We start from the raw sequence: 27,502 nt of genomic DNA on the forward strand, positions 1-27,502 counted from the left end.
TTGCCTTCCTCTGGATCAACAGGGATATGTGAGGGAGCAGGCTGGTGTTGTACTTTGTTCTCTGGTTGAACTCGATGAACGTATGTCTTTTTTGAACCAAAATAACGATGTAACTATGTACAGTATGTCAATGAGACACCTTTGTTTTGTGTTTTTTTTCATACATTTAAATGCATGCGTTTTATGCACATGAGGCCTGCTGATGTACAAAAATATGCAATAAAAATACAACTGCAAGAGTGAACATAAATAGGTTGGAGTATTTATACTAAAATGAGCATGAAAAGCTTTCAAATTTCCTCCAATTTTTAAAAATACTGGCATGTTTGCCTTACTATATACAGTACAAATTGTTACTCTGTGCATATATTGATAGTAAACCAGCTGCAGTGTGCTCTGATCTCTGCTACCTCCAGTCTGTACAATTTAAGCAGTTACTCTGTGCCTATACTGATAAGTAAACTAGCTGCAGTGTGTGCTGATCTGTGCTACTCACAGTATGTACAGTATAAGCCGTTACCCTATGCCTGTACTGATAGCAAACTAGCTGCAGTGTGTGCGGATCTCTGCTACCTCCAGTATGTACAGTATAAGCGGTTACTCTAGGCCTGTACTGATAGTAAACTAGCTGCAGTGATCCCTGTTACCCCCAGTATGTACAATATAAGCAGTTACTCTGTGCCTGTACTGACACTAAACGAGCTGCAGTGTGTACGAAACTCTGCTACCTCCAGTATGTAAAGTATAAGCGGTTATTCTGTGCCTATATGGATAGCAAACTAACTGCAGCGTGTACTGATCTCTAGTTCTGCCACTATGTACAGTATAAACAGTTACTTTGTGCTGGCCATCAACTTGTCACTGGTCTAGTCTGGACAAAAAGACAGGCAGGGAGTGTGCAGGCATCAGATCGCCTACAAGTCCGAAGTGTAATCTCTGTGTGCGTCTAAATCTTGAACCACAGGCACATTATACACACATACATAAATAAGGAGATTTCAGGCTATCCTGTGTGTACATTACCATCAGATGCTTGTAAACTATAGGCGAGTCCGAGGGCCAGGAAACCTTTGGCTTTAAATTCGGGGCTTCTGTCACTGCAGTCAACAACCAATTTGGCAAACCGTTCAGCTTCATCCATCTGTAAAAGCGATAGCCAGAAAGATAAATCCAATGCAGACAGGACATACTGGCATGTGTAAGCTGTATAAAGCCTAGTAAAATGTCCTGCACCCCTTCCCTGCAGCCTCACCCTGCTGCTACAGTGCCACCCCCTGATCTCTTGCACCCCTGCAGCCTCACCCTGCTGCTACAGTGCCACCTCCTGATCTCCTGCACCTCACCCTGCTGCTACAGTGCCACCCCCTGATCTCCTGCACCCCTCCCCCCCATAGCCTCACCCTGCTGCTGCTGCAGTGTCGCCCCCTGATCTCCTGCACCCCTTCCCTGTAGCCTCACCCTGCTGCTGCAGTGCCACCCCCTGATCTCCTGCACCTCTTCCCCTGCAGCCTCACCCTGCTGCTACAGTGCCACCTCCTGCAGCCTCACCCTGCTGCTACAGTGCCACCCCCTGATCTCCTGCACACCTCCCCCCGTAGCCTCACCCTGCTGCTGCTGCAGTGTCACCCCCTGATCTCCTGCACCCCTTCCCTGTAGCCTCACCCTGCTGCTGCAGTGCCACCCCCTGATCTCCTGCACCTCTTCCCCTGCAGAACTCACCCTGCTGCTACAGTGCAGCCTCACCCTGCTGCTACAGTGCCACCCCGATCTCCTGTACCTATTCCCCTGCAGCCTCACTCTATTGCTACAGTGCCACCTCCTGACCTCCTGCAGCCTCACCCCGCTGCTACAGTGCCACCTCCTGATCTCCTGCAGCCTCACCCTGCTGCTACAGTGCCACCCCCTGATCTCATGCATCCTTTCCCCTACAGCCTCACCCTGCTGCTACAGTGTCACCTCCTGACCTCTTCCCCTGCAGCCTCACCCTGCTGCTACAGTGCCACCTCCTGCACCCCTTCCCCTTCAGCCTCACCCTTCTGCTACAGTGCCATCCCCTGATCTCCTGCACCCCTTCCCCTTATCCTCACCATGCTGCTGCAGTGCCACACACTGATCTCCTGCACCCCTTCCCCTGCTGCTGCAGTGCCAACCCCCTGATCTCCTGCACCTCTTCCCTGGAGCCTTACCCAGTGTAAAGAGCCCATGCACAGCTTGGCAGCGAGGAGGGGGATGGTGGCATCTTCTGGCTTCAGGCGAATACATTCCCTTAAAACTTTCACAGCTCGGGCAGACTGGAGGGAAAACAAAGCAAAAAGCAATGAATATCTTCAGTCATAAAAACATTTCAGTTCCACAGTGCTTAAAAAAGTGGCTCCGATATAGGATGTGTGCATTGCTGTAATAGCCTCATTTAAATATACTTGCATGTCACTCCCACAGTTTACAAAGAAAACGACTATTACATAAAAACGACTATTACTAGCCCATATTCATCCTCGGTATTTCTTGGAGGGTTGGTAAGAGACTGCAGCTAATTTACGATCAGCCTAACTACAGAATAGCAACTTAAAACTGTACAGTATAGCAGAGATCAGCACACACTGTGGCTAGTTTACTTTCAGTATAGGCAAAGATTACTTGACCTGGCGGCCGATACACTGTCCAATTCGACAATTATATTCGAATTGGATAATAATCTGTGCCGCCAAGAGCATGTCCGATCAACTATGCAACCAATTTCAGGCCAAAATAGGTCAAACGGACATGCTGCAAAGTCTAGGGCTGATGTGCTCGATTGGGTGAGTAATGGCATGTGATGATCGCATACGACAAACCTGACGGAAACCCCCGTCTGCTGTCCCACCTACTGTTTTACGTGTAACCCCCTTCCCGGTGCCCGTGTAGTTATACTTTACCTGCTGTCATCCTCCCACTCCCGCATTTGGTCCCCACGTGACTACCGCCATACGGCACTATAGTACGCGGGGCGCAAAAGTGGTTATACAAGGATGGCGAAAGCGCAGACAGTAAAGAATAACTGCACGAGCACCGCGGAGGGACATAAAACATTAGAGGGACAGTCGGCGGTGCCAGCATCACAAGGCTGATCCCTGGAAGATTTCATGATGAAATCGATCGGGAATCGGCCTGCGGTTTCTGGCAGCCAACAGATCTCTGTCCAATCAGATTCGATCAGATAGAGATCTGTCTCTTGGTCGATCGCCTGCCAAAATCACTAGATGTATGGGTACTTTGACAGCTTCATACAATTTGCATGCAATATGGAATCATCAGCATCTTACTGACAATCTGTAAACAGAGATCAGACACAACAAGTAAAGCCCATGAAGAGACAGGAAGTGACATCACCTTCCCTGCAGCCATCAGAGAGAGGGCGAACTGGTACCAGAGATGGAACTCTTCAAATGCAAACTTCATGGCTCTCTCCAAACACTGCAAACACAAGGAGAGAAAACAGACATTTAAACTAAGCAGATTTTTATTTTTAATTAAAGGACACCCGAGGCTAAAAATAAACTAATAAAATAAACAATTGTGTCCATCTTCCTTCTCCTAAAAATGACTTAAAGAGACTCCGTAACAAAAATTGCATCCTGTTTTTTATCATCCTACAAGTTCCAAAAGCTATTCTAATGTGTTCTGGCTTACTGCAGCACTTTCTACTATCACAGTCTCTGTAATAAATCAATGTATCTTTCCCTTGTCAGTCTTGTCAGCCTGTGTCTGGAAGGCTGCCAAGTTCTTCAGTGTTGTGGTTCTGCTATGCACTCCCCCCTCAGGGGGGAAAGAAACACACAAATGATCTCTTGAGATTCAAAAGGAATGCTGTATACAGCCTGCTTGTGTATGGATGTATTTTCTATGTGTGGACATACTGTACATCAACCTACTTCCTGTTTTGGTGGCCATTTTGTTTGTTTATAAACAAACTTTTTAAAACTGTTTTTAACCACTTTTAATGAGCGAGCGGCGAAATTGTGACAGAGGGGAATAGGAGAGGTCCCCTAACACACTGGTATGTTTACTTGTGTGTGATTTTAACAATACAGATTCTCTTTAAGAAATTCCACAGTTTTATTTTATGTTTAAATCTACTTTTTAAATTTTAACTGTTCTTGTTTTTGCTCAATGACACATTCACTGAAGTATGCCAGAGCTAAAATCTATGAACTATTAATCCTTTTTATCTCTTTCCTGCTCTCAGAAGCCATTTTCTGCTAGGAAAGTATTTTATAGTTGGAATTTCTTATCAGTGAGGGTCACACTGTAGTCACTTCCTGTCTGAGTCTGGACTGAGTCAGCCACTTACATACCTGACATTTAACTCTTTCAGGCAGAGAAAGGAAAAAAAAAAAAAAAAGGAAGACAGCCTAGTTATGTGTGTGCTAGGCACTGTACATACACATCTATCTCATCATGTTACATGTCACTTCTGGTATCCTTTAAATTTAAATCAGAACTGATTGTAACGGCACCAATAAACTGGCGATGCATCCACACCTGGTAGTGGAAGAACCAACACTTTAATGCCGCAGCAAAAGACGTGTCTAAAGAGTGAGATCTCTGGGAAAGTCCTTATTTCTTGAGGTTATGATAAACCCAGAGGAAAACATAGCTTCAACTGGACACATTTTACATTCTAGAAAATGTTTTGATTATTCCCACAGAAAGACTTCTTCAGTTCTGATAAGTCAGTGGGATAACTAATGAGATGCAAATAATTCTGAGCTGATGCAGAGTTATGCAAATGTATGTAGATTGAAAACGGATCAATCAAATTCTAAGCTGCATTCATTAGCAAAATACATTTGAAATTATTTGCAGGTCAGTGACCCATCGTTAGAAATAACCTGGCGCTTATTTTAAAGGACACCTGAAGTAAGGGGGATATGGAGGCTGGCATATGTATTACCTTTTAAACAATGCAGATTGCCTGGCTGTCCTACTAATGCCCAGCCTCTAATACATTAAATTATAGACCCTAAACAAGCATGCAGATCAGGCATTTTGGACTGAAGTGTGACTGGATTAGCTACATGCTTGTTTCTGGTGTGATTCAGACACTACTGCAGCCAAAGCGATAAGCAGGGCTCCATATACCTCTCACTTCAGGTGTTCTTTAAAATAGGCATCAGGATATTTCTAGGCATTGGTCAGTAACTTAGAACAGTTTATTTTCAGGTTAAGATCTGAATTTTTAAGACTGAATTGAAAACAACAGCCAAGACGGTCTGCTGTAAAATCTGCTTCATTCTGCTGCAAAACAAACAGAAGTTATGGCCCTCTGAACTTTTCAGCAGTTTATCCTGATCACCAATTGTCTCCTTAGCCAGATTAAAAAAAATGTTTTGATTTCCATTTACTTTTCTGGACAATTGACTTTGTTTGACTGCCTAATTTGTATGTACGTACCTCATCATGTGACTTCAGGTACAAATTATCAGGCTACTGCTTCACTCATTTCTTAGCAATCCCCTGCGTCCTAATATATACTCTCTAAGGCAGTGGTTCCCAACCTTTTTGGAGTCGTGACACATCAAACCAAACGTTCAGATCTCCGTGACACGTAGACTAAATGCATGTAATGAGAGACAGTGTTTCCCCACTAAATGCACATAAGGGCCCATTCACACTTAAAAACGCAAAACGCTAACGCAAACGCTGAGCGTTTTTCTGGCGTTTTCCCCCTGGTTTTCCTAGTGATTTTCAAGCGATTTTTCACTGTATAGAAAGCGTTTTTCCAGCGTTTTGCGTTTTTGGGGTCATTAGCCTACAAAATTGTTTTCTTTTGATTTGATTGGTTGTTTGGATGTTGCAACACTCCTATTGGCTGCGGTTTCCCTCAAACAAGTCCTTTGCAATGTTGCCCCACACACGCATCGCATCTTTGTTAAGTTTATATGATGAGGACCCCTTTTCATACAGTATGGGGTGCGGCTGGACCCTGGTAATGAGATCTTCGCTGCAAAACCAGCTCATGGTGTGCTCCAGATACTCTCTCCAAGCTGCAGGCTAGCTAGCTGTCTCTATCTGTCTCTCCTGACAGGAAATGCCATCTAAACAGGAAGAAGAGGCGTTTTATGGGTAATTTGCTAGGTTACCTGGGTAAAATCGCTGGCAAAACGCTCCTGACTATGAACAGACCAGCGTTTTCAGAGCTGTTTTCCTGCTTCCCTATCCTTAACATTGAAACGCTAATCGCTCTGAAACGCTCCAAAAACGCTGCATGCAACGCGTTTGCGTTTCAGCAAAACGCAAAACGCTTAGATGAGAATCATCCCATCCACTAACATTGGACTGGCGTTTTTTTAACTACTAGCGTTTTCCCAGCGATGCTGAAATCGCGCTGAAAACGCTCTAGTGTGAATGGGCCCTTAGAGACAGCGTTTCACCAGTAAATGCAGGTAATGACAGACAGCCTTTCACCAGTAAATGCACGTAATGAGAGACAGCTTTTCACCAGTAAATGCACATAATAAGAGACAGCTTTTCACCAGTAAATGCACATAATAAGAGACCTCTTTTCACCAGTAAATGCACATAATGACAAACAGCCAGTTGTGCCCAGTATATGTAGCCAGGGATATATGTGCCCAGTATATGTAGCCAGGGATATATGTGCCCAGTATATGTAGCCAGGGGTATATGTGCCCAGTATATGTAGCCAGGGGTATATGTGCCCAGTATATGTAGCCAGGGGTATATGTGCCCAGTATATGTAGGCAGGGGTATATGTGCCCAGAATATGTAGCCAGGGATATATGTGCCCAGTATATCTAGCCAGGGGTATATGTCCCCAGTATATGTAGGCAGGTGTATATGTCCCCGGTATATGTCCCCAGTATATGTAGCCAGGGGTATATGTGCCCAGTATATGTAGGCAGGGGTATATGTCCCCAGTATATGTAGCCAGGGTGTATATGTGCCCAGTACATGTAGTCAGGAGTATATGTCCCCAGTATATGTAGGCAGGGGTATATGTGCCCGGTATATGTAGCCAGGGATATATGTGCCCAGTATATGTAGCCAGGGGTATATGTCCACAGTATATGTATGCAGGTGTATATGCCCCCGGTATATGTCCCCAGTATATGTAGCCAGGGATATACGTGCCCAGTATATGTAGCCAGGTGCCCCCCCCCCCAGGAGGAGAGAGCGAGGGAAGGAGAGCGGCACCTCAGGGTGCTCTCCCTCCCTCGCTCTCTCCTCCGGAACGAAGTGCAGTGGCTGGCAGAGGGGCGGAACTTACCTTCCGTGTCTCCGTCTGGTCTCGTCGCCGCCGCGGGATGATTTGCCACTACTCTGGCCTGATCCAGACCAGAGCAGCGGCTGCAGAATCAGAACTTCCGGGCGGCGCTTGGAGCGACACGGAAGGTAAGTCCCGCCCGCTGCCAAGCGCCGCCACACACACAGTATCGGAGGGGAGAGCGAGGGAGGCAGAGCACCCTAAGGTGAGAGAAGAGGGGGAAATGGCCCCCTTCTCCGCTGCTGCCCACAGCTCTACCTCTACTGCGCTGCTCCCCTCCGAGAGAGCCGCGACACATACCCGAAGCTGCCGCGACACATGTATGTGTCGCGGCACATGGGTTGGGAACCACTGCTCTAAGGCCTCATTCACATTGCATTCCGCTCGTGTTAGCGTTAGCGCTTTTTTTGATGCAATATTTTTTCTATTCCCGGTGCTTTGGTGGGCGTTGCGTTTTGTGAAAATCGCTTTTCTAAGCGCTTTTGCCGAGCTTTTTTTTTTAATTCACTCCTTGACGCAAGTCAGGAAGTTACTTTATTCTTAAAAACGCGAACGCAATCGCTGCACAAAGTGATTTTGTGAACGTTTTGCGTTTATCCTATACCTTCCATTGAGGCAAAATCACCTAAAGAATGAGCACCACTTTTCTGAGCGGATCAGACACGAACCATTTCGATGTGAACTCTCTTATAGAGAATCATTGCATAAGCGCTTTAAGGGCGATTTTGAAAAATCACCAACGCTTATAAAAAAAAAATGAAAAAAAAAATATCACAAAGCGCCTCTAGTGAAGGCTGAACATAGTAGCCACCAAATAGACAATTATTCAAAAAATCCTGCCCTATAATTGCTAAAGAAAAAAAAATGTCCAGAGACTCTGCACCATTCTCCTCCATTAGTAAGGGCTCATACACACTAGAAGAGCTTTTCTGAGCCCTTTTATAAAAATTGCTCCCATTCACTTGCATTAAAATTGCGTAAAAGACGCCGTGATCACGTAAAATCGTGAACATATAAAATTGTACACGCACATGGCGATTCTACTACAATTTTAATGCAAGTGAATGAGAGGGTTTTTTTTAAATGCACTCAGTAAGCGCTGATGACCAGAAAGCACTCAGAAAACCTTTTCTGATTCTACTAATAACGCCTTTATTACTCTTATTTCAAAGAAAGGCAAGGACATAGAACGCTGTGCAAATTTCAGGTCAATATCCCTAAAATACTGATGTCAAACTATATTCAAGTATATTGGCACAGACTGGAGGAAGCGTTGGAGGTGTTATTGGGGAAACAACAAACACGATTAAGGAAAAACAGACACCACCAAGAAAAAACATTTATACAGCAATTAATATTATCCATAACTGTAAAATTAAAAGAGATGAAAGAATTTCGATAGCAATTGACGTAGAAAAAGCATTTGATCGCATTTCACATGAATTCATATTCAATGGTCTACAAAATTTTGGCATAGGAACCCTCTTTATCGAAAGAATAAAGAAACTGTACAAAAATCTAAATGCCCAACTGATAATCAACTCCTCTCCCTTCAGGGCCTTTCCAGGCTTAAATAGGGTACGACAGGGATACCCTCTTTCACCTATGCCTTGAGCCCCTACTAATCAGTATTCAAAGCGATGGAGACATAAAGCGTATAACAGTGGGTAATGAAGATATTAAAACATTGGCCTATGCTGATGACCTCCTGATGACACTAAGAGACCCAGTAACATCCTTATACAGATGTGAACAATTCTGCAAGTTTTGCTGCAAGCTCAAATTTTAAGATTAATATGGAAAAAAGCATACCGTATATACTCGCAAAAAGGGGGTCAAAAGTTGGGGGGGTCGGCTTGTATGCGAGTCTTCCCTGGTGGACTAGTGGTCGGGTGGTGGGTGGTCCGTGCCCCGCTCCCTCCCTTCCCGCTCCCCCCGCGGCCGCCACTGCTATTACCTGCTTAGGCAGCGGCCGCTTCCTAATCCGCGTTCCCCTTCTAAAGTTTCAGAGTATATCACAGCAGCGCGCCCGGCGCTGCTGCTGTGACGATGCAGGGGGCAGGAAAGAGCGGTTCCCCTGGTAACGGCGATACAGATCGCCGCTATAGGGAGCTGCGCTCTTTCCTGCCCCCTGCATCGTCACAGCAGCAGCGCCGGGCGCGCTGCTGTGATACACTCTGAAACTTCAGAAGGGGAACGCGGATTAGGAAGCGGCCGCTGCCTAAGCAGGTAATAGCAGCGGCGGCCGCGGGGGGGGGGGGGGGGGGGGGGGGGGGGGGGTTTAGCGCTATACTGGGGCACTATACTGGCTAAACTGGGCACTATACTGGCTAAACTGGGCACTTTACTAGCCATACTGGGGCACTATACTAGCCATACTGGGGTACTATACTAGCTAAACTGGGCACTATACTAGCCATACTGGGGCACTATACTAGCCATACTGGGGTACTATACTAGCTAAACTGGGCACTATACTAGCTAAACTGGGCACTATACTAGCTAAACTGGGCACTATACTAGCTATACTGAGGCACTACCTACCCATACTGGGCACTATACTGGCTAAACTGGGCACTTTAATAGCCATACTGGTGCATTATACTAGCCATACTGGGGCACTATACTAGCTAAACTGGGCACTATACTAGCTATACTGAGGCACTACCTACCCATACTGGGCACTATACTGGCTAAACTGGGCACTTTACTAGCCATACTGGGGCACTATACTAGCCATACTGGGGCACTATACTAGCCATACTGGGGCACTATACTAGCTAAACTGGGCACTATACTAGCTAAACTGGGCACTATACTAGCTAAACTGGGCACTATACTAGCTATACTGAGGCACTACCTACCCATACTGGGCACTATACTGGGCACTATACTGGCTATACTGGGCACTATACTGGCTATACTGGGCACTATACTGGCTATACTGAGGCACTACCTACCCATACTGGGCACTATACTAGCTATACTGGGACACACTGGGGGGCTGCACCAATCCAGCATTTCCTACCCCCGGCTTATATGGGGGTCAATCATTTTTCCCTGTTTTTTCAGGGAAAAGTTGGGGGGGGGGGGTCGTCTTATATGCGGGTCGGCTTATATGCGAGTAAATACGGTAATTCTCGATTTCTCGACCTAGGCTGCTCAATAGAAACAAGGAAAAGGATACAGGAGTATAATAACTTTGCCTGGAAAAAAGTAATTAAGTACCGGTACTTGGGTGTTTAAAGGGAACCAGAGATGAAATAAAGAAAAGCTTTTATACATACCTGGGGCTTCCTCCAGCCCCATGCGCACGGATCGCTCCCACGCCGCCGTCCACCGATATGCCCACAACTACGAGAACAGGCTCCCGTCACTGACGTCATCGGAGGCAGGCTACGCAGGAGAAGTGTGTCCTCTACGTATCTCTCCAGCAGCTGCTGCAGAGATACTCAAACAGCGCACTTCTCCTACGATAGACTGGCTCCGACTGATGGAAGAGCGGGGTGCCGGTTCTCATAGTTGCGGGCAGCGGTGGACGGTGGCGTGGGAGCGATCTGTGCGTATGGAGCTGAAGGAAGCCCCAGGTATGTATAAAAGCTTTTCTTTAGATCGTCTCTGGTTCTCTTTAACATTGGCGGTAATGCAGATAAACTATACAAGCAAAATTATAAAAATCTAATAGAAGAGAGTAACAAAAACGTAACGGGTGGGATTGGCCTTATTTTAACCCCCTGGGTAGGATAGCGATAATAAAGATGTGTATTTTGCCCCAAAAATTATTTCTTATGCAGTGCGTTTCGATTGCCCTCCCCAGCACATGGTTTAGCTACAATACAATCAGTCGAGCAAAAGCAAGGGGTGGGATGCCGGCCCCGGATATTCTATATTATTATAAGTGCATACACTTAAAGGGAAGGTTCAGGGACGCCTTGAAAAAAATAAAAATCCATATCCACTTACCTGGGGCTTCCTCCAGCCCGTAGCAGGCAGGAGGTGCCCTCGCCACCGCTCCAGAGGCTCCCGGTCGCCACCGAAGACGACCGGGAGCCTCTGGAGCGGTGGCGAGGGCACCTCCTGCCTGCCACGGGCTGGAGGAAGCCCCAGGTAAGTGGATATGGATTTTTATTTTTTTCAAGGCGTCCCTGAACCTTCCCTTTAACAAGAATTGTTGACTGGAAAATAGAGTACTCTATGAGATCAGGTAAAACAATATGGACTTTATTAGAAAGAGAGGAAGCAAATATGGATATGATATTTGCTTGGCACCCTATTTATGTTCGTAAACTATGGGGTACTTCATCCCACCCCTTAGTAAAACCCACATTGGGAATTTTGTATGGTTTAATGAAGAAATTGCAGACAGGGGGAGGCCTTTCCCTCCTGACATCCTTAAGAGACAACCCAGGATTCCCTCCCGCATCCTCAGTATTGTGGTTCTCCAAGAAGGATGTAAATATAGACACCCGTTTAGTACATATCTACTGCAGTAAGGACTTGGGGGTCTCTGCTATGATGGGCAAACAGGGAGCAAAACCCTCCTGGTGGCTTATTCAAGTTAAAAGTTATACGGAGAAAAACACACCCATTAGGAGAGATCTGAAGTAACTGGAGAAACTTCTCCTATTAAATAATAGACCACCTAAAATATTGTCACTATTATACGATTTAAAAAAAAAAAAAAAAAAAAAAAAACACAGATCAAAGTGATCCCCCATCTTAATGTACAAAATAGGAAACCAGGATAAATACCCCCCTGGGAGAGAAATGGGGGGTGGGGGGGGTCGGGGTTGGTGGGTTAGAAGCTCATATGTGGTGGAGCTGCCTGCTGGTGACTCCTCTGTGGAATGAATTTATAGAGAGTTTGGCAAAGGTATAGACAGAAACTTTAATCTATACATAGTTAAAGCGATTTTTGGTATAATAGAACTGGAGGAATCTAGGGAAGGTGCCTGTTTGAAAGAGGTGGGTACCCTATACATCCGGAAAATAACTGTCAAAAAATGGAAGTGTCTGGACTGACACATATTTCTGAATGGTTTAGGGAATTGAAATCTTGTATGAAAGATCAACCCCACATTAGAAATGACATCAAACCAATTTAGAATTATAAATGAAATCTGGGGTAACTGAAGGAGGAATTCCCCCCTTGCATATAGGAAGGACTACTTAGCCTGGGTTGTGGAGGAGAGATACTAGAGACTAAAACTGTAGATGATAGGAGGAGACCTGAGCGGTTACAGCAATGGGGAAACCACCCAGATATTGATGCACTTTTTTTTTTTTTTTTTAAGGACAGAGCAGTAGGAGTACAGCAGGGGTCTCCAAACGTTTCGGATCGAGGGCCGGGTCAATATACTTCAGACTGCAGGGGGGGGGGGGGCAGGAGTATACATAAAATTATGTCTTTGCAGGCCAGACAGTGAAGCATACCCAGGCGACAACCTGAGAGTCCAAATGGTAGCTTATAGCCTCTAAGAGTGAAGATTTCTTTTTTTTCTCGTTTTTTTTTTTCTTCTTTCAGACAATGATGCAAATAGTACCTGGTATAAGGCTTATGCCCTAAACTAATCAGGATGTAACCCGGTGGCGAAGCGGAGTTTGAAAGAGAAAAAAAAAAAAAGCTCTTATAGTGTGTGAGCCATAAATCAAGAGTATTTGCATTTCCTTAAAGGACACCTGAAGTGAGAGAGTAATGTGGTGGCAGCCATATTTATTTCCATGTATGCAATACCAGTTGCCTGGCTGTCCTGCTGATGTTTGGCTAGAGTAGTGTCTGAATCACACACCTGAAACAAGCATGCAGCTAATCCAGTCATACTTCATTTAGAGCACCTGATTTGCATGCTTGTTCAGGATCTATGGCTACAAGTACAGAGACACAGGATCAGCAGGATAACCAGGAAACCTGCATTCTTAAAAATTAAATAAATAGGTCAGCCTCCATATCCTGTTCCCTTTAAAGGATACCACGGCTGAAAACAGGGGAAGCACGCATGTACCTGAAAGTACCCCGGGTTCATCTTCTAAGTCGCTGGAGTCGGGGTGTGACTGGGCTGCGTGGGTTCTACAGCAGACACCCGTGGCCGGCAGCGCATGACGTCATACGCATGCGTAGTGTACTCCTGGTCACGGGCAGTCTGGCCAGTGTCTGTGCAGCCACCCCGACTCCAGTGGCTTAGAAGATCCCGGGGTGCTCTCAGGTACAGTGCGGAGGGCAGAGAGGAGAGCAGGGGAGCGGTAGGCATCGTCACAGGTGACAGTATATGCCTGCTCCCCCATTTTACATGTTGTGTTCGGCTCTGGTATCCTTTAAAGAGACACTGAAGCGAAAAAAAAATGATGATATTATGATTTGTATGTGTAGCACAGCTAAGAAATAAAACATTAAGATCAGATACATCAGTCTAATTGTTTCCAGTACAGGAAGAGTTGAGAAACTCCAGTTATCTCTATGCAAAAAAGCTATTAAGCTCTCCGACTAACTTAGTGGTGGAGAGGGCTGTTATTTGACTTTTATTATCTCAACTGTAATTGAACTGTTTACTTTTCCTCTGCTAGAGGAGAGTTCATTACTTCACAGACTGCTCTGAAAGACTAATTTTGAATGCTGAGTGTTGTGTAATCTGCACATATTATAGAATGATGCAATGTTAGAAAAAACACTACTATATACCTGAAAATAAAAATATGAGAATATTTTCTTTGCTGCTAATCTTCTAGTAATTATTCATAGTACACAACCAATTCATTATATCATATATTTTTTTTCGCTTCAGTGTCTCTTTAAACCTGAATTTATTCCCCGCATCCTCTGAACTCAGGGACGAGAAATTCTCATTCCGACAAACAACAAGCTGCAATCTCTGCCATGTGTGGCTGATTGAGTTACGTATTATTACATGGAAAGAATGTGATGAGAGGAGTAAGCCGCCTGCTAGCTAACAGTAAACACGACTCCTGAAATACAGCCATTAAAATTCCAGAGCCGGGGGCGGAGCCAGCAGCTGGGAGAGGCGCGGCAGAGCGCAGGAATGTATAATTCAGGGAAACGCTGGAGAAATGTGGCAGCCACAGCTGGATGTGGTTTTCCCTGAATCTCAGGAACGATATGACTAAGACCCTGCGCTCCACATACTTCCTATCGATCACTATAGAGCTGGCTGGATATATGGCATATGGAAGTGTACGCAGAACTCCGCCAGCTGTAAGCAGAGAGGTCTGTGAAAGCTCAACACGCTACAAGCCTGTCTGCACTCGCCAACACATTCCATAGCAATGCAGCAGAGCTGGTGGCAAGGAAGCATATAATGCAGCAGGTAGATTGCTGAGCTCTGCTAATCCTAGTACTCATCTCCACTAGAGCAGGGGTGTCAAACTCAATCATGCAAAGGGCCTAAATCTAAAACACAGCCTGAGGCGTGGCCAAATTGTTTATTAAGATTTGAAGAGAATCTGTAAAAGAAAAAAAAAAGAGCACCTGTGGGGTACTTTACCTCAGGATGGGGAAGCCTCTGAATCCTAAAGTGGCCTCCCCCATCCTACTCAGCCATCTGGATCCAGTGCTTGCTCCTCCACAGAGCGGCAATAATATTTACATCGGGCTCCGGTGGAAATAGTCGAGCCTAATCGGGTCTGCTCTACTGCGTAGGCACATACAGCTTGCGCATGCGCATTGAAGCGGACCTGATCAAGCTAGACTATTTCTGCAGGAGCTTGAGCAGAGTGCGGTTACGGTGCATGTGCACATTCCAACAAGTGGCAGACAAATAGATCCTCGGGGGGTCCAAGTGCTGGATCCCCTCTACTGAGGAGGAAGGGGGAAGCCTCTTTAGGATCCAGAGGGTTCCAACCTCCTGAGGTAAGTACCCCCAAGGGGCTCTTTTTTTTTAGTTACAGATTCCCTTTAAAGAGTAACTGTCAGGCTGCAGAAGCTAATTTAAAACTCTATTCTCCTGTGTTAAACAGTTTAGAAGGAAGCCCAAAAGCCATTAGTGAAGATAAAAATCTCAGTTACCTTTGATGTGTGCTTATCAGCAAGGCGGTTAAAACCCAAGAGGACGCAAGCCGCATACTATACTGCAAAGCATTCTGGGGCCCTCCCCTCGGCTGCTAATGAGACGTTACAGCAGCTTGTAATCAGTCCAGCGCGTAGCACTGATAAATCTCTGGGCAGAGTACACTGCAGGAGTCAGCTATTGTTCCTAGCCACATGGCTCATTAATATTCACTGCACACTGTGTTGTTCAAGTAGGAGCTTATCTGTGATCAGGAAGCAGGCAGGACATGACGACACATTTGACAGAAAAACATGGAGCCTGCCATGAGCTGTCAGGAGCATCTATCTCTGCATATACTATACACAAATTCTGTGAAATCCAAACGTGGACAGTGAAATGCATATGTAATGTAAGTACAGCCAATCTTTAGCTACTGATATATGTGTTTATTTTCTCTGAGACCTTATACCTAACAGCTCCTCTTTAACAGTTACAGAACAGTCTCAAACTACTATAAATCACTGTGGATAGGCTGACTTTTTGACGAGAGAGAGAGTTTTTGTTTTTTTACATCTACAGGCAATATACCGCAGGTGATATGGGGTGGAGGGGGGCTTGCTTGCCTGGGTTCTCAATATGCGGTACGCGTACCCCAGGGGGTACTTCTGATGGTTACAGGGTGTTTAGAGTTACAGAAAATGAATCTAACACCACATTAGTGTTCTAGCTGATTAAAAGCAATAGTAAATGCTTGGAAATTGTTTAGAACCAATCATCATGTACTACAATGAAATATATATTTGTCAAGGGGTACTTGTGATAATGTTCACTATGCCAGGGGGTACTTGGTGAGTACAGGGTTTTAAAAGGAGTACACACCAATAAAATGTTGAGAAACAGTCTCGTGTAGCTTCAGAACTGGCCACTAGAGCTCCAGGTCACATGACATGGAGCCTGGAGCTCTAGTGGGAAGTTCGGAAGCTGCACGGGACACTATAGGATGCAAAGTAAGGGCAGATGGCTATACGCGCTGAAGCATGATCTGCCGTGAAAGGTGTGTGTGTGTGTGTTTTACTAGCCATCAGGAGGAGAGCCTGGGGGTTTGAATCCCAGGAAGGGGCTCCATGCCAATTTCATTGGGGTGGGGGGTGGGTATTGCTGCACCCGGGGCAAAACAGACAATATTTCAATCAGGAACACCGGTGTGCTCCTCTGGGAGACCATCCCATAGAGACCATCAGATAGATTCCTTTCTGATCAAAGTAGGATCTATTGGCTACCCACACACTGCAGACAGATTTCCAATAGCATGAAATCTATTGGAAATCGTCCTAGTGCCACTGCCTCCCCCCTCCCTTCTACCGCTAAATAGCAGCCAATGCTTAAAGTGAACTTGAGGTAAAAGTGATACGGAGGCTGCCATATTTTTTTTTCTTTCCAACAATACCAGTTTCCTGGCTGTCCTGCTGATATTTCTGGCAACAGCAGTGTCTGAGTCACACACCTGAAACAAGCATGCAGCTAATCTTATCAGATTTTAGTCAGAAATATCTGATATGCATGCTTGTTCAGGGTCTATGGCTAAATGCATTAGAGGCAAAGGATCAGCAAGGCCGCCAGGCAATGTGCATTATTTTAAAGGGAAACTAAATACGGCAGCCTCCATATCACTCTCTCCTCAGGTTCCCTTTAACCACTTAAGCCCAACTGGACAAACATTCTCGTCCAGCTGGGCTGCGCTCACTCCCGCTGGCACTCCCGTGCGTGCTCCTGCCGCTGGCCGTTAGCCCAGCGATCAATGAAAGGGATTATAGACCCCTTTCATTGATTGAAGTCCCCCGCAGAAAAGCCGACAGCGTCTTATCAGATGCTGCGGTTTTTCTGGAGTTAAAAAAGTTCTCAGTCTTCATTCTTCTTCCAGGAAGCGTATGATCACGCTTCCAGGACTTTTACACTGTGGCCATCTTGTGGCCAAATCGTAAAACTACACACACATCCATTTTTAATAAATAAATTAAAAAAATGTACATTTAAAATTAGCCGTTTACCTCCCACACCAAAAATTACCCACATACAATTTTTAATACAAAAAAAATAAAACAAATTACAATTTAAAGAAAAAAACAAAAAAAAAACACAAATAGTTACCTAAGGGTCTGAACTTTTTAAATATGCACATCAAAGGAATATATTAAGATCATTTTTAAATTATGGACTTGTAAATAGTGATGGACGCAAATTGAAAAAAATGCACCTTTATTTCCAAATAAAATATCGGCGCCATACATTGTGATAGGGATATAATTTAAATGGTGTAATAAGCAGGACAAATGGGCAAATAAAATACATGGGTTTTTATTACGGTAGCATGTATTTATTTCAAGCTATAATGGCCAAAAACTGAGAATTAATTATTTTTTTCCATTTCTTTTTTAATAGTCCTGTTAAAATGGATTTAGAATAAAAATTCTTAGCAAAATGTATCATCCAAAGAAAGCTTAATTGTTGGCGGAAAAAACAAGATATAGACCAATTCATTGTGATGAGTAGTGATAAAGTTATTGTAAAATGAATGGGAGGTGAAAGTTGCTCAGATGCAAAAAATAAACAACCCGGTAAGTGGTTAATAAACTCAATGTAGGGTTGAAGGGTTTCCCACGTTTCTAGGCAATGGAGAGCCTCATTGTTCGAATGTTGCTGCATGTCCCAGAAGCCACCTACCTCTGACCGCATCTCGTACTGGCCCCTCATCCCACCTACCTCAGAGAATCCTGTACTGGCCCCTCCTCCCACCTATCTCTGAGAGAATCTCGTATTGGCCCCTCCTTCCACCTACCTCTGAGAGCATCTTGTACTGGCCCCTCCTCCCACCTATCTCTGAGAGCATCTCATACTGGCCCCTCCTCCCACCTACCTCAGAGAATCCTGTACTGGCCCCTCCTCCCACCTATCTCAGAGAATCTCGTACTGGCCAGTCCTCCCACCTATCACAGAGAATCCTGTACTGGCCCCTCCTCCCACCTATCTCTGAGAGCATCTCGTACTGGCCCCTCCTCCAACCTACCTCTGAGAGCATCTCGTACTGGCCCCTCCTCCCCAGCGCGATAGTGAGAAGGTCGTACACCACGGAGGCGCTCTGAAGGCTGATCAGACGATCGTTCTTGTGTTCTGGGATTCGGCTCAGCACTGCATCTCTGTTGGCCTGCACAAAAACACATTTTTAAAAGTCACTAAAAAATTTGATGAAAGTGACCATTCGTAAAAGAACATCACTGATCTGCAAATCACATGGTGGATATCCCGTGAGAATATAGAGCACAAATCCAGGCAAAAGCAAAACTTCACATATGAAATGCTTGTTTTCTGGTGTCACCATTGTTAAAGCGAAATTAGGCATTTTATAGGCTAAAGGCCTATACACACACGTCGGATTTTTCCGAACGACGGGTCGTTTGAACGTCCCGTCATTCAGTCGTCCGCACGCCAAATCGGGCGTGTGTACAGACTGTCGTTTGGGTGATAAGACTGGTCTTGAGCGATCCGCCCGGCGGATCGCTCAAAATCAGTCTTATCACCCGAACGACAGTCTGTACACTCGCCCGATTTGGCGTGCGGATGACTGAACGACGTGACGTTCAAACGACCCGTCGTTCGGAAAAATCAAACGTGTGTATGGGCCTTAAGAAAGACAGAACCTGTATTGGTGTATGCGGGGCCAGATGTAAATTGTGTCACCCATTCTGCTCACACTAAACTCCACCCACTTGTCAACTATCATTACCGCCGGTAGTCATGTGATATTGGTGACAGGATTAGTGGCCTCTTGTCTAGTGACAGATAGCCAATGGCAGTAGCTCAATGAGGCAGGAAGGGGTGTGCTCAATCTACAACTCAGGCCTCAGTTTAACTCCATAAACGGTTGGATACGGATCAATTAAAAGCAGAATCACACTGTTTGCGTGGGGGGGGGGGGGGGGGGGGGGGTAAATCGCTTGATTTTTGCAGCGTTTTCCTGAGTGATTTCTGGTGATTTCTATGCATTTTTTTCTTAATCTAGTGCTAACTTGTATAGCAATTGCAATTTGATATTTCCATTGGCGCAAGACTTTATGGCAACAGCATTTGGTTTTGGGTAGTTAAAACTCTGTAAAATGGCTTTGTACTGCGGTTGAAAAGCAGCAACAATCTTATACTTCATATTGAGCTGCAAATGTTCCAAAAATGCTGTCAGGAACCACAATTGCGATTTCAGGAAACCGTAATCGCTACTGTGGGATCGCCTCCATTGACTTTCCTTAGCCTAGGGCTCTAGTGGGATCCAGGCCCTAACCTACTAGCAAGAAATGATCTTGTTTGAGATAAGTGCACTGCTTTTGACCTCAGCCGGCAGAACTTGTGCTGTAAATTCTTGAAATGCTTTGATGTCTCTCTGCTAGCAGGAAATATAGAAACAAACTGAGCACCACAAGGGTTCTCGATGCGCTCTGCAGGCTGCACTCGGTAGTTCAAACAGAGCGGGAGGAGGAAGTAATCACTTTTATGCAACAGTGGGTTGTCCGCTAAATCAAAGCCCAGATTCCAAAGCAGCAGTGGTAGGAAGGGAAGATGAGGATCGAAACTCACCTTCCTAACATTCCCCCCGTGATCATCGCTCCCCTCCACTCTACCTGGCATCCCTGCTCGCTCTGACTCTAATGTTAAGTCCCGGCTTCATGACGTCATCAAGCCGGGACCTGGAAGTTAGTAGCAGTGCGAGCAGGGATGTCGGGCAGAGGGGAGGGGGGGGGAGGGGGGTAGAGCTGCTCAGTGCTGGAGCTTGGGAAGTGAGTAATGGCTCCTGGCTATACTGGGGACACCGGGCTATACTGGGGACACCCATGTCTAGCTAGCTATACTGCGGACACCGCTGCCTGGCCATGTAAATGCCCCCACACACACACATACACACACACACACGTGAAAACACTCTGGTCCTTAGATGGGGGGGGGGGGACTTTTGAGTTGATGCAACATTATGAAAATTTTGTTTTCAAATTTATGCAGCTTAAAGAGACTCTGAAGTTTCATGAAATTCACGTTTTATTTTAAAAATCTCTTTTACATCCTTGCCCTAACTAAAACGCCGCATCTTGGTTGTGGATTTTTTTTTCTTGGTTGTGGATTTTTCTGTTGGAGGAGGCAGAGCTTTGAGCTGCAGCTCTGCCTCGATGTTCGTCTATTGCAATGATGTAAAAGAGATTTTTAAAATAAAAACATGAATTTTATGAGACTTCAGAGTCTCTTTAAGCGTGAACCAATCAAATCCTGCCAAGGAAAAATTTGGTCCATTTTTTAACTGCATAAATTTGCATAATCCTGCATCAACTCAGAATGATTTGCATATAAAGCTGTTCTGGCTTACGGAGGTGGTGATGTCGCACAGGGACGTACAGCTTGTGTTTATGAAATAACGCTGGCACAGATGTATAGCTACGGAGTATTGTGAATTTATGGAAATTGCTGACATTTTAGAAGGGCCGTGTGTTGGCATTTTGCAGTCCCAGTACGCAGGTTGGTGAGTCAGGCGCTGTCTTGCTGCTGCATTTTTCAACCCAAATTATATTGGACACAAAAATACTTTAATTCTGTGCTGGTTGACATTTAATGTGGAAAATAGGAGGGTGCAGGATTCTATAATACAGTCTGAATGTATACTCTGCATCAAGTGCAACTTGAAAGTAGTAAGAAGGGTTCTTTTGCAGATGAGTTATGGCGTGAGGCTGGAGAGAGCTGCATTGTGGGTAATGACCAGTTGTCCTCCAGGCTGGCTCTCTCTTGCTGCAGATGTTAAAGTGGATCTGAACTCTGAACTTCCTCTCTGCTCTAACAGATAAGCAACAGCATAACCTTTACAGAAAAACATTTGTTAGGCTGTGAATATACTATGTGATTTTTTTGGGCAGATAGATGGTTCAATCGATAATTTCCAACATGTCTGATCTGATTTTCTATCGTTTTACTGATCGATTTCTCAAAGAAGTGAATAGACAGTAAGTCTGCTGAAAAATCTCATTGTGTATTCCCAGCATTGCGGCTTACAGAACTCTTGCAATAAATCTGCAGTGTGTCTACTTCCTGCTTTTATGGAAGCAGACAAAGGGTTAACATCCTGTGCTTACATATTAACGGTGTCTGCTGAGGACTGCAGAATTTCTGTGCCGACACAGCTGAGAGATCAAATTACACTTGTGATTACTCAAGATTACTTGAAGATGAAAATGAATCAGACAGGCTCATTTCTCTAAAAACACACAGGGAGATTTCTCTGTTTTTTGTGTCCCGTGGAAGAGTTCAGGTCCACTTTAAAGAGGTCTTCCTCTAGGTCACATCTCACTCTGCTCACGCCTGTGCAGTAGGGCAGACCTGATTGGGCTAGGCTACTTCCGTCGGATACTGAGCGGTTGAGATGCTACTGCGCAGCCCAACAAAAAGATCCTCGGGGGGGGGGGGGGGGGGGGGTGTTGGCAGACACAGACGTGAGCCCTCTGCTGCACATGCGCACTGTCCCAGTTTGAAACATATTGTAGGACTCTCACGGAAATACATTTTAAAATATGTGGCATTTATTTGACGGGAAGTGGAAGTGTCACACACATCTTCAGCTTCTCTTGGGTCGCAGCAACATCAGCAATTTCCCCGAGAGCCAGACAGGAGAAATACTGACTAACAGCTTGTGCAATTAGCTAGCTGACTTGGGGGTTTATTCACATGTACGATGAGATCCCCACACTTTGGCCCAATAGGCTACCTGTCAAGTGAAAGGCAGCATATTGGGCAAATCAAAGTGCAGCGATCTCGTACTACAAAGTCACTGGACCTGACAGGGCCCAGAGTGGGACAATTGAGCAGCTGCTCGTTTTGGGGTAGCGCGAGTAAGTTACTAGTACATGCTACAGCAGTAGCGTGCCTACTTTGAAAAGGTTACTAGTGCTGCCACACTGAGCTGTGCTGCTTGAGCCGTGTAGCTTAGTGAATCATCCCCTACTGACTTGTATGTGAGCCAGATGCAGCCATCAAAAGAGCCACATCTGGCTCCCGAGCCATAGGTTCCCTACCCCTGCTCTTTTTTCCGTTACAGAATCCCTTTACATGTAACGTGTTCTGACTGGGGAAAGCAGAGAAAAAAAGGCAGTACTGCTATCTTACCATAGACTCACTGATGAGCAGCAGTAGCAAGGCCTCCTCTGTGTTCTCCTGGGGACAGAAGATGCTGCAGGACAAGAAAAGGCAGAAACCCGGGTCACATGGAGGAAGGAAGACAGGAGGGGGAATCACACAAGTCCATCAGAGAGAGAAACTCATCATTTGTTTACACCCATCAGCCATAACATTCTATACAACTAACTGACGTGAAAAACATGGATCATCTCACTATACAATACAATAACATCTGTAAAGCGCTTTTCTCCCACAGGACTCAAAGCGCATAGATATGTCTCAGATCAGTACAGGGCTGCAGGCTGGGCTATGTTACAGAGGAAATAATCCGGTGTTCTTAAACTCCAGGCTAAACCGGTGGCTTTTCAGTTTGGACTTCTATACTTCCAGGGATGGAGATGTCCTGATTGGGTGTGGAAGGGAGTTCCAAAGTGTAGGGGCAGCATGACAGAGGGCTCTGTCTCCAGAGGTTTTGAGATGGACTCTGGGGATGACCAAGTCATTAGATCCTTTTGATCTAAGATTGTGGGGGGTGTGAAGTTTCAACAAATTCTTAAAGGGAACCTGCCAAATTGATTTTCTTTTAAACAATACCAGTTGCCTGGCAGCGCTGAGGATCTCTGGCTGCAGTAGTGTCTGAATCACACACCTAAAACAAGCATGTGGCAAACCCAGTCAACACTTCAGTCAGAAACACGTAATCCGCATGCTTCTTCCGGGTATATGGCTAAAAGTATTAGAGGTTCAGCAGGTCTGGCAGGTAACTCGTATGGGTTAAAAAGAAATACAGAAGTCTACATATCCCTCTAACGCATACATGTCAAACTCCGGCCCGTGGGCCAAATCTGGCCCTCGGAGACAGGGCTGGTTCAAGTAACAATTGGGCCCTAGGGCAAAATTAGCCTGGGGGCCCCCCCAACAGACACCCCCCGACTAAAAAGCGTCATTAGAGGCCCTTTGTTGCAGCCAAATTTCCCTCCTGGGCCCCTGAGCTGGCTGCTGACCCTCCCCCAATCACCTCCCAACTTAATAGACTCTGCAGAGTCCCTGGGGAGCAACAGTTAAGATGGGGAGGGACACCTTGGGGACCCCTACAGGGCCTGGGGCAATTTCCCATTTTTTCCTATGGTAGCTCCGGCCCTGCTCGGAGCCATCAGATTTGGCCCTCAGGTGGTTTTCCCACTTTGCATTATGTTTGGCCCATTTAGGACCACCAGGGAAGCCCTAGATCACCCGGGAAACCATATGGGGATGGAGAAAGCACTAGGTACTAGAGAACTGTATAGATGAGGGCCACTAGACACCAGGTAACTGTATAGATGAGGGAGGACTACTAAACACCAGGGAACTGTATAGGGGAAGGAGCCAGGTAGTAGACACCAGTGAACTTTATAGGGGTTGGAGGGGGGTTATTAGACACCAGGGAACTTTATAAGGAAGAGAGGTGGCCACTAGAGGTCAGCCCGTGACTTGGTCCCAGAGCTCAATTTCAGCCCACTTTTTAACTGAGTTTGACATCCCTGGTCTAACGTGTACCAGAGACCATTAAATAGAGAGAATCAATACTTACCTGGGGCTTCCTCCAACTCCATAGACAGGAGCGAGTCCCTCACCATCCTCCCGCTGTTTGCCGTTGAGCAGCAATCAGCCCCGGTAACTGGCTCAGTCGCGGACCTCCCGCACATGCGCAGAAGACCCAGACTGGACCTGACTGAGCCAGTTATCGGGGCTGATCGCGGCTGAACGGCAGACCCCGTGGGACTCAGACGAGCTTATGGGGCTTGAGGAAGCCCCAGGTAAGTATCAAATCTTTAGAAGTTAACATCTCTGGTACACTTTAACCTTCTTTTGGTTTAAATATCTGAAACTTCAGCAATTACAGGCTAAAAATGCTGCTCCTTTCACACTACCTGTCTGACTCCTCCCACCATCTACCTGACTCATCCCACCACTCATCTGCTGCTCCTGTTATATCACCTCCTCACAATGAAGGAACACCAGAAATGATCATGAAGGAACGTGCTACTTACCTCTCCCCAGAATAGAGCCAGGGTCTCCGGCTTAGTGCATAGCTTTTTGTGTTGTGGCCTTGGAGCAGGGGGTCGTCTAGAGGCGATTGGTTGGGGGGCTCTTCTAAGGGGTTCCAGTAACTCTGCTCACACATCCCCCGCAGAAGAATCTCTGCCAGCTGCCTGGCTATCGTCTGCATGGTCAAAATACACAGTAATAAAGAATCCAGAGAACAGAGCTACATAACAACAGGTAACATTAACAAAGATGGAGGGTGTGAGATGATGGGAATAATGTCAGCTAGGTGCTCCTGTCACAGCCTCTGGACCCCCCTACAGCATTTCTGCTATCCCCAGCTGAGCAAGAAGGAAAGTAAATAGACGGAGGAAAAACAACAAAGGAGGGTGGGGCCAGGCAAAAGGGAAAAGTCAAACAAGGGGTGGACAAGGCTGGAAAGGAGGACCAACTGGACAGGAGGACCAAGCTGGGCAAGTGGGCCAAGCTGGGCAGGAGGAGCAAGCTGGGCAGGAGGAGCAAGCTGGTAGGCCTGAACGATAAATCTAATTTAAACCAAAATCGTGATCACCAAGATCATGATTTCAGAGTTGCATTTCCCAAATGGGAAAAGTTTGAAGAAGCAACTTCAAACTTCCCCCAAGTCCCGGCGGGTGCGGCCCGCAGTATCGGCAGTGTTGGATATACCTTCCGCACACGTCCTACGCTGTCCATTTTCTATAGCTGTCTGCCGGCTCTTGCGCACAGCATTCTTCCTGGTTCCTGCATGTCACATGACATACAGGACGCATGCCGTGCATTAGTTCCTGCAGGAGGCGAAGGGGATAGTTGTGCATCGCTGGACTCATGCTGGAAAGTATGTTCAGCACTGCTGCATCTTGGGGGACAGAGGGGGCACAGAGAGAGACCAAGAGGGGGCACAGATAGGGCAAGAGAGACTCAGAGGGGGCAAGAGAGAGACTTAGAAGGGGCACAGAGAGAGACACAGGGGGCAAAAACAGAGACACAGACAAAGAGAGCACAAAGAGAAACACAAAGGGGACAGAGAGAGACGCAAGAGGGTGCACAAAGAGAGACAGAGAGGCAAAGAGGTGGAACAAACAGGCACAGAAGGGGAATAAAGCTTGGTTTTAATGAAATTGTGAATTGAATCAAAATTCCGATTTAAGACATAAAATCGCTCTATTCAATTTTTTCCTAAAATCGTTCAGGTCTACAAGCTGGGCAGGAGGACCAAGCTAGGCAAGAGGGTGGGCGGACCGTAACTGAAAAGGTTGTAGATCTTCTTACCATCCTGAGGTTCTGAGTGGTCCTGGTCTCCACAGCTCGCAGGATCTCCCGGAATCTGCCCACTCCTCGGGTTAAATTTCTGGATTAACAATAAGAGAAGAAACTATTATTATTTCTGTCTTATGTTATTAACTCTCTCATACTAGACGGTCTACATATGCTTATAAATACAGAGGCCGGGGCCCTACCTGCTGTACAGATCCTGACACAATAATCCCCTCTCCAAGTCTGACTGCTCATTACTGATGAGCCAGACTCGCACATCGCTCTGCAGATAATTTCATATTAAGGGGGACACAGGTCGGGGGCAACAAGCCAGTGTCACAAGGCCGATAGCCAAAAGATTTCACGCTGAAATCTATCGGGCATTGGTCTGCTGTGTATAGGCAGCAAACAGATCTCTCTCCCATCAGATCTGTCAATTGGTTTATGCATTGCCTGATGTATGGGCACCATCAGAGATCAAGCAATCATTGCCTCCTTTTGGCTTTCAGAAAACATCAGCTTCAGATTTTGGCATCATGCTGGAGGAGAGAGGAAACCCATCCAGCAATTTTAGGATTACAGTTTCAGGGTACACTATAACAAAACAAATGATTAATAATAATCTCTTGGATTTAGCCGGGTCACATGGCATTTTCGGCGACCGCTTTAGGCTTATTTGGCCGTTATCGCACCAGCAGTCTGTGCACAGGTTCTGGCAGAGAGAAAGAACGCGATTCCCAAAAACTTCTAACGTTCTATGCAAAGGGCCAGGATTTTCCACGCGTTCCAACGCCTCCACCATTTCCAGGAACTCAGCACGTCACACTCTGCCAGACAGACGATCAACAGATTATCTTCTACTGAAAATGGTATTAAGTGACTCAAAGCTAGACTCAAAACCATCAAATATGCCTCTTAAAGAGACACTGAAGCGGAAAAAAAATATGATATAGTGAATTGGTTGTGTACTATGAATAATTACTAGAAGATTAGCAGCAAAGAAAATATTCTCATACTTTTATTTTCAGGTATATAGTGTTTTTTCTAACATTGCATCATTCTATAATATGTGCAGATTACACAACACTCAGCATTCAAAATGAGTCTTTCAGAGCAGTCTGAACTAATGACCTCTCCTCTAGCAGAGAAAAAGTAAATAGTCCAGGAACAGTTGAGATAATAAAAGTCAGATAACAGCCCTCTCCACGACTAACTTAGTCGGAGAGATTAATGGCTTGTTTGCATAGAGATAACAACTGGAGTTTCTTAACTCTTCCTGTACTGGAAACAATTACACTGATGTATCTGATCTTAATATTTTATTTCTTAGCTGTACTACACATACAAATCATATCATCATTTTTTTTTCGCTTCAGTGTCTCTTTAAATGGATCTGAACTCTTGTACAGGACAGAAGGAAAACACAGAGAAATGCACCCTGTATGTATTTAAAGAGAGGAGCCTTCCCCTTATCTGTGACTCATAACCAGTGTAATTTGATCTCTTAGCTGTGTCAGCTCAGGAATCTCGGCAGTACTTGGCAAAGCAGCTAATTTGTAAACACAGGATGTTAACCCTATGTCTGCTTCCATGAAAGCAGGAAGTACACACACTGCAGATTTATTGCAGGATTTGTATCAGCTGTAACAAAGAAATCTAATTCTTTGAAGGTTATTAGGCTGTTGGTGATCTTTTAGAGCAGAAGGGAAGTTCCGAGTTCGGATCCGCCTTAAAACTG

At 45.6% G+C, this 27,502-nt stretch overlaps 1 protein-coding gene across 4 annotated transcripts in view; it reads right to left on the reverse strand.

Annotated features, from left to right (window-relative positions):
* Window positions 1-27,502, reverse strand: part of TTC7B (tetratricopeptide repeat domain 7B) — a 215,793-nt gene that overhangs the window by 118,734 nt on the left and 69,557 nt on the right. For all 4 annotated transcript variants that reach the window (XM_068254574.1, XM_068254575.1, XM_068254576.1 and 1 more), the window contains 7 exons: window positions 25,780-25,858; window positions 24,495-24,667; window positions 22,453-22,516; window positions 18,332-18,469; window positions 3,370-3,453; window positions 2,187-2,291; window positions 1,024-1,141 (listed from right to left, as the gene is read on the reverse strand). In XM_068254574.1, the coding sequence (XP_068110675.1) occupies window positions 1,024-1,141; window positions 2,187-2,291; window positions 3,370-3,453; window positions 18,332-18,469; window positions 22,453-22,516; window positions 24,495-24,667; window positions 25,780-25,858 (761 nt within the window). The remainder of the gene's footprint in view (window positions 1-1,023; window positions 1,142-2,186; window positions 2,292-3,369; window positions 3,454-18,331; window positions 18,470-22,452; window positions 22,517-24,494; window positions 24,668-25,779; window positions 25,859-27,502) is intronic.

This window comes from Hyperolius riggenbachi, chromosome 9 (genome assembly GCF_040937935.1).
Source record: "Hyperolius riggenbachi isolate aHypRig1 chromosome 9, aHypRig1.pri, whole genome shotgun sequence".
NCBI lineage: Eukaryota > Metazoa > Chordata > Amphibia > Anura > Hyperoliidae > Hyperolius > Hyperolius riggenbachi.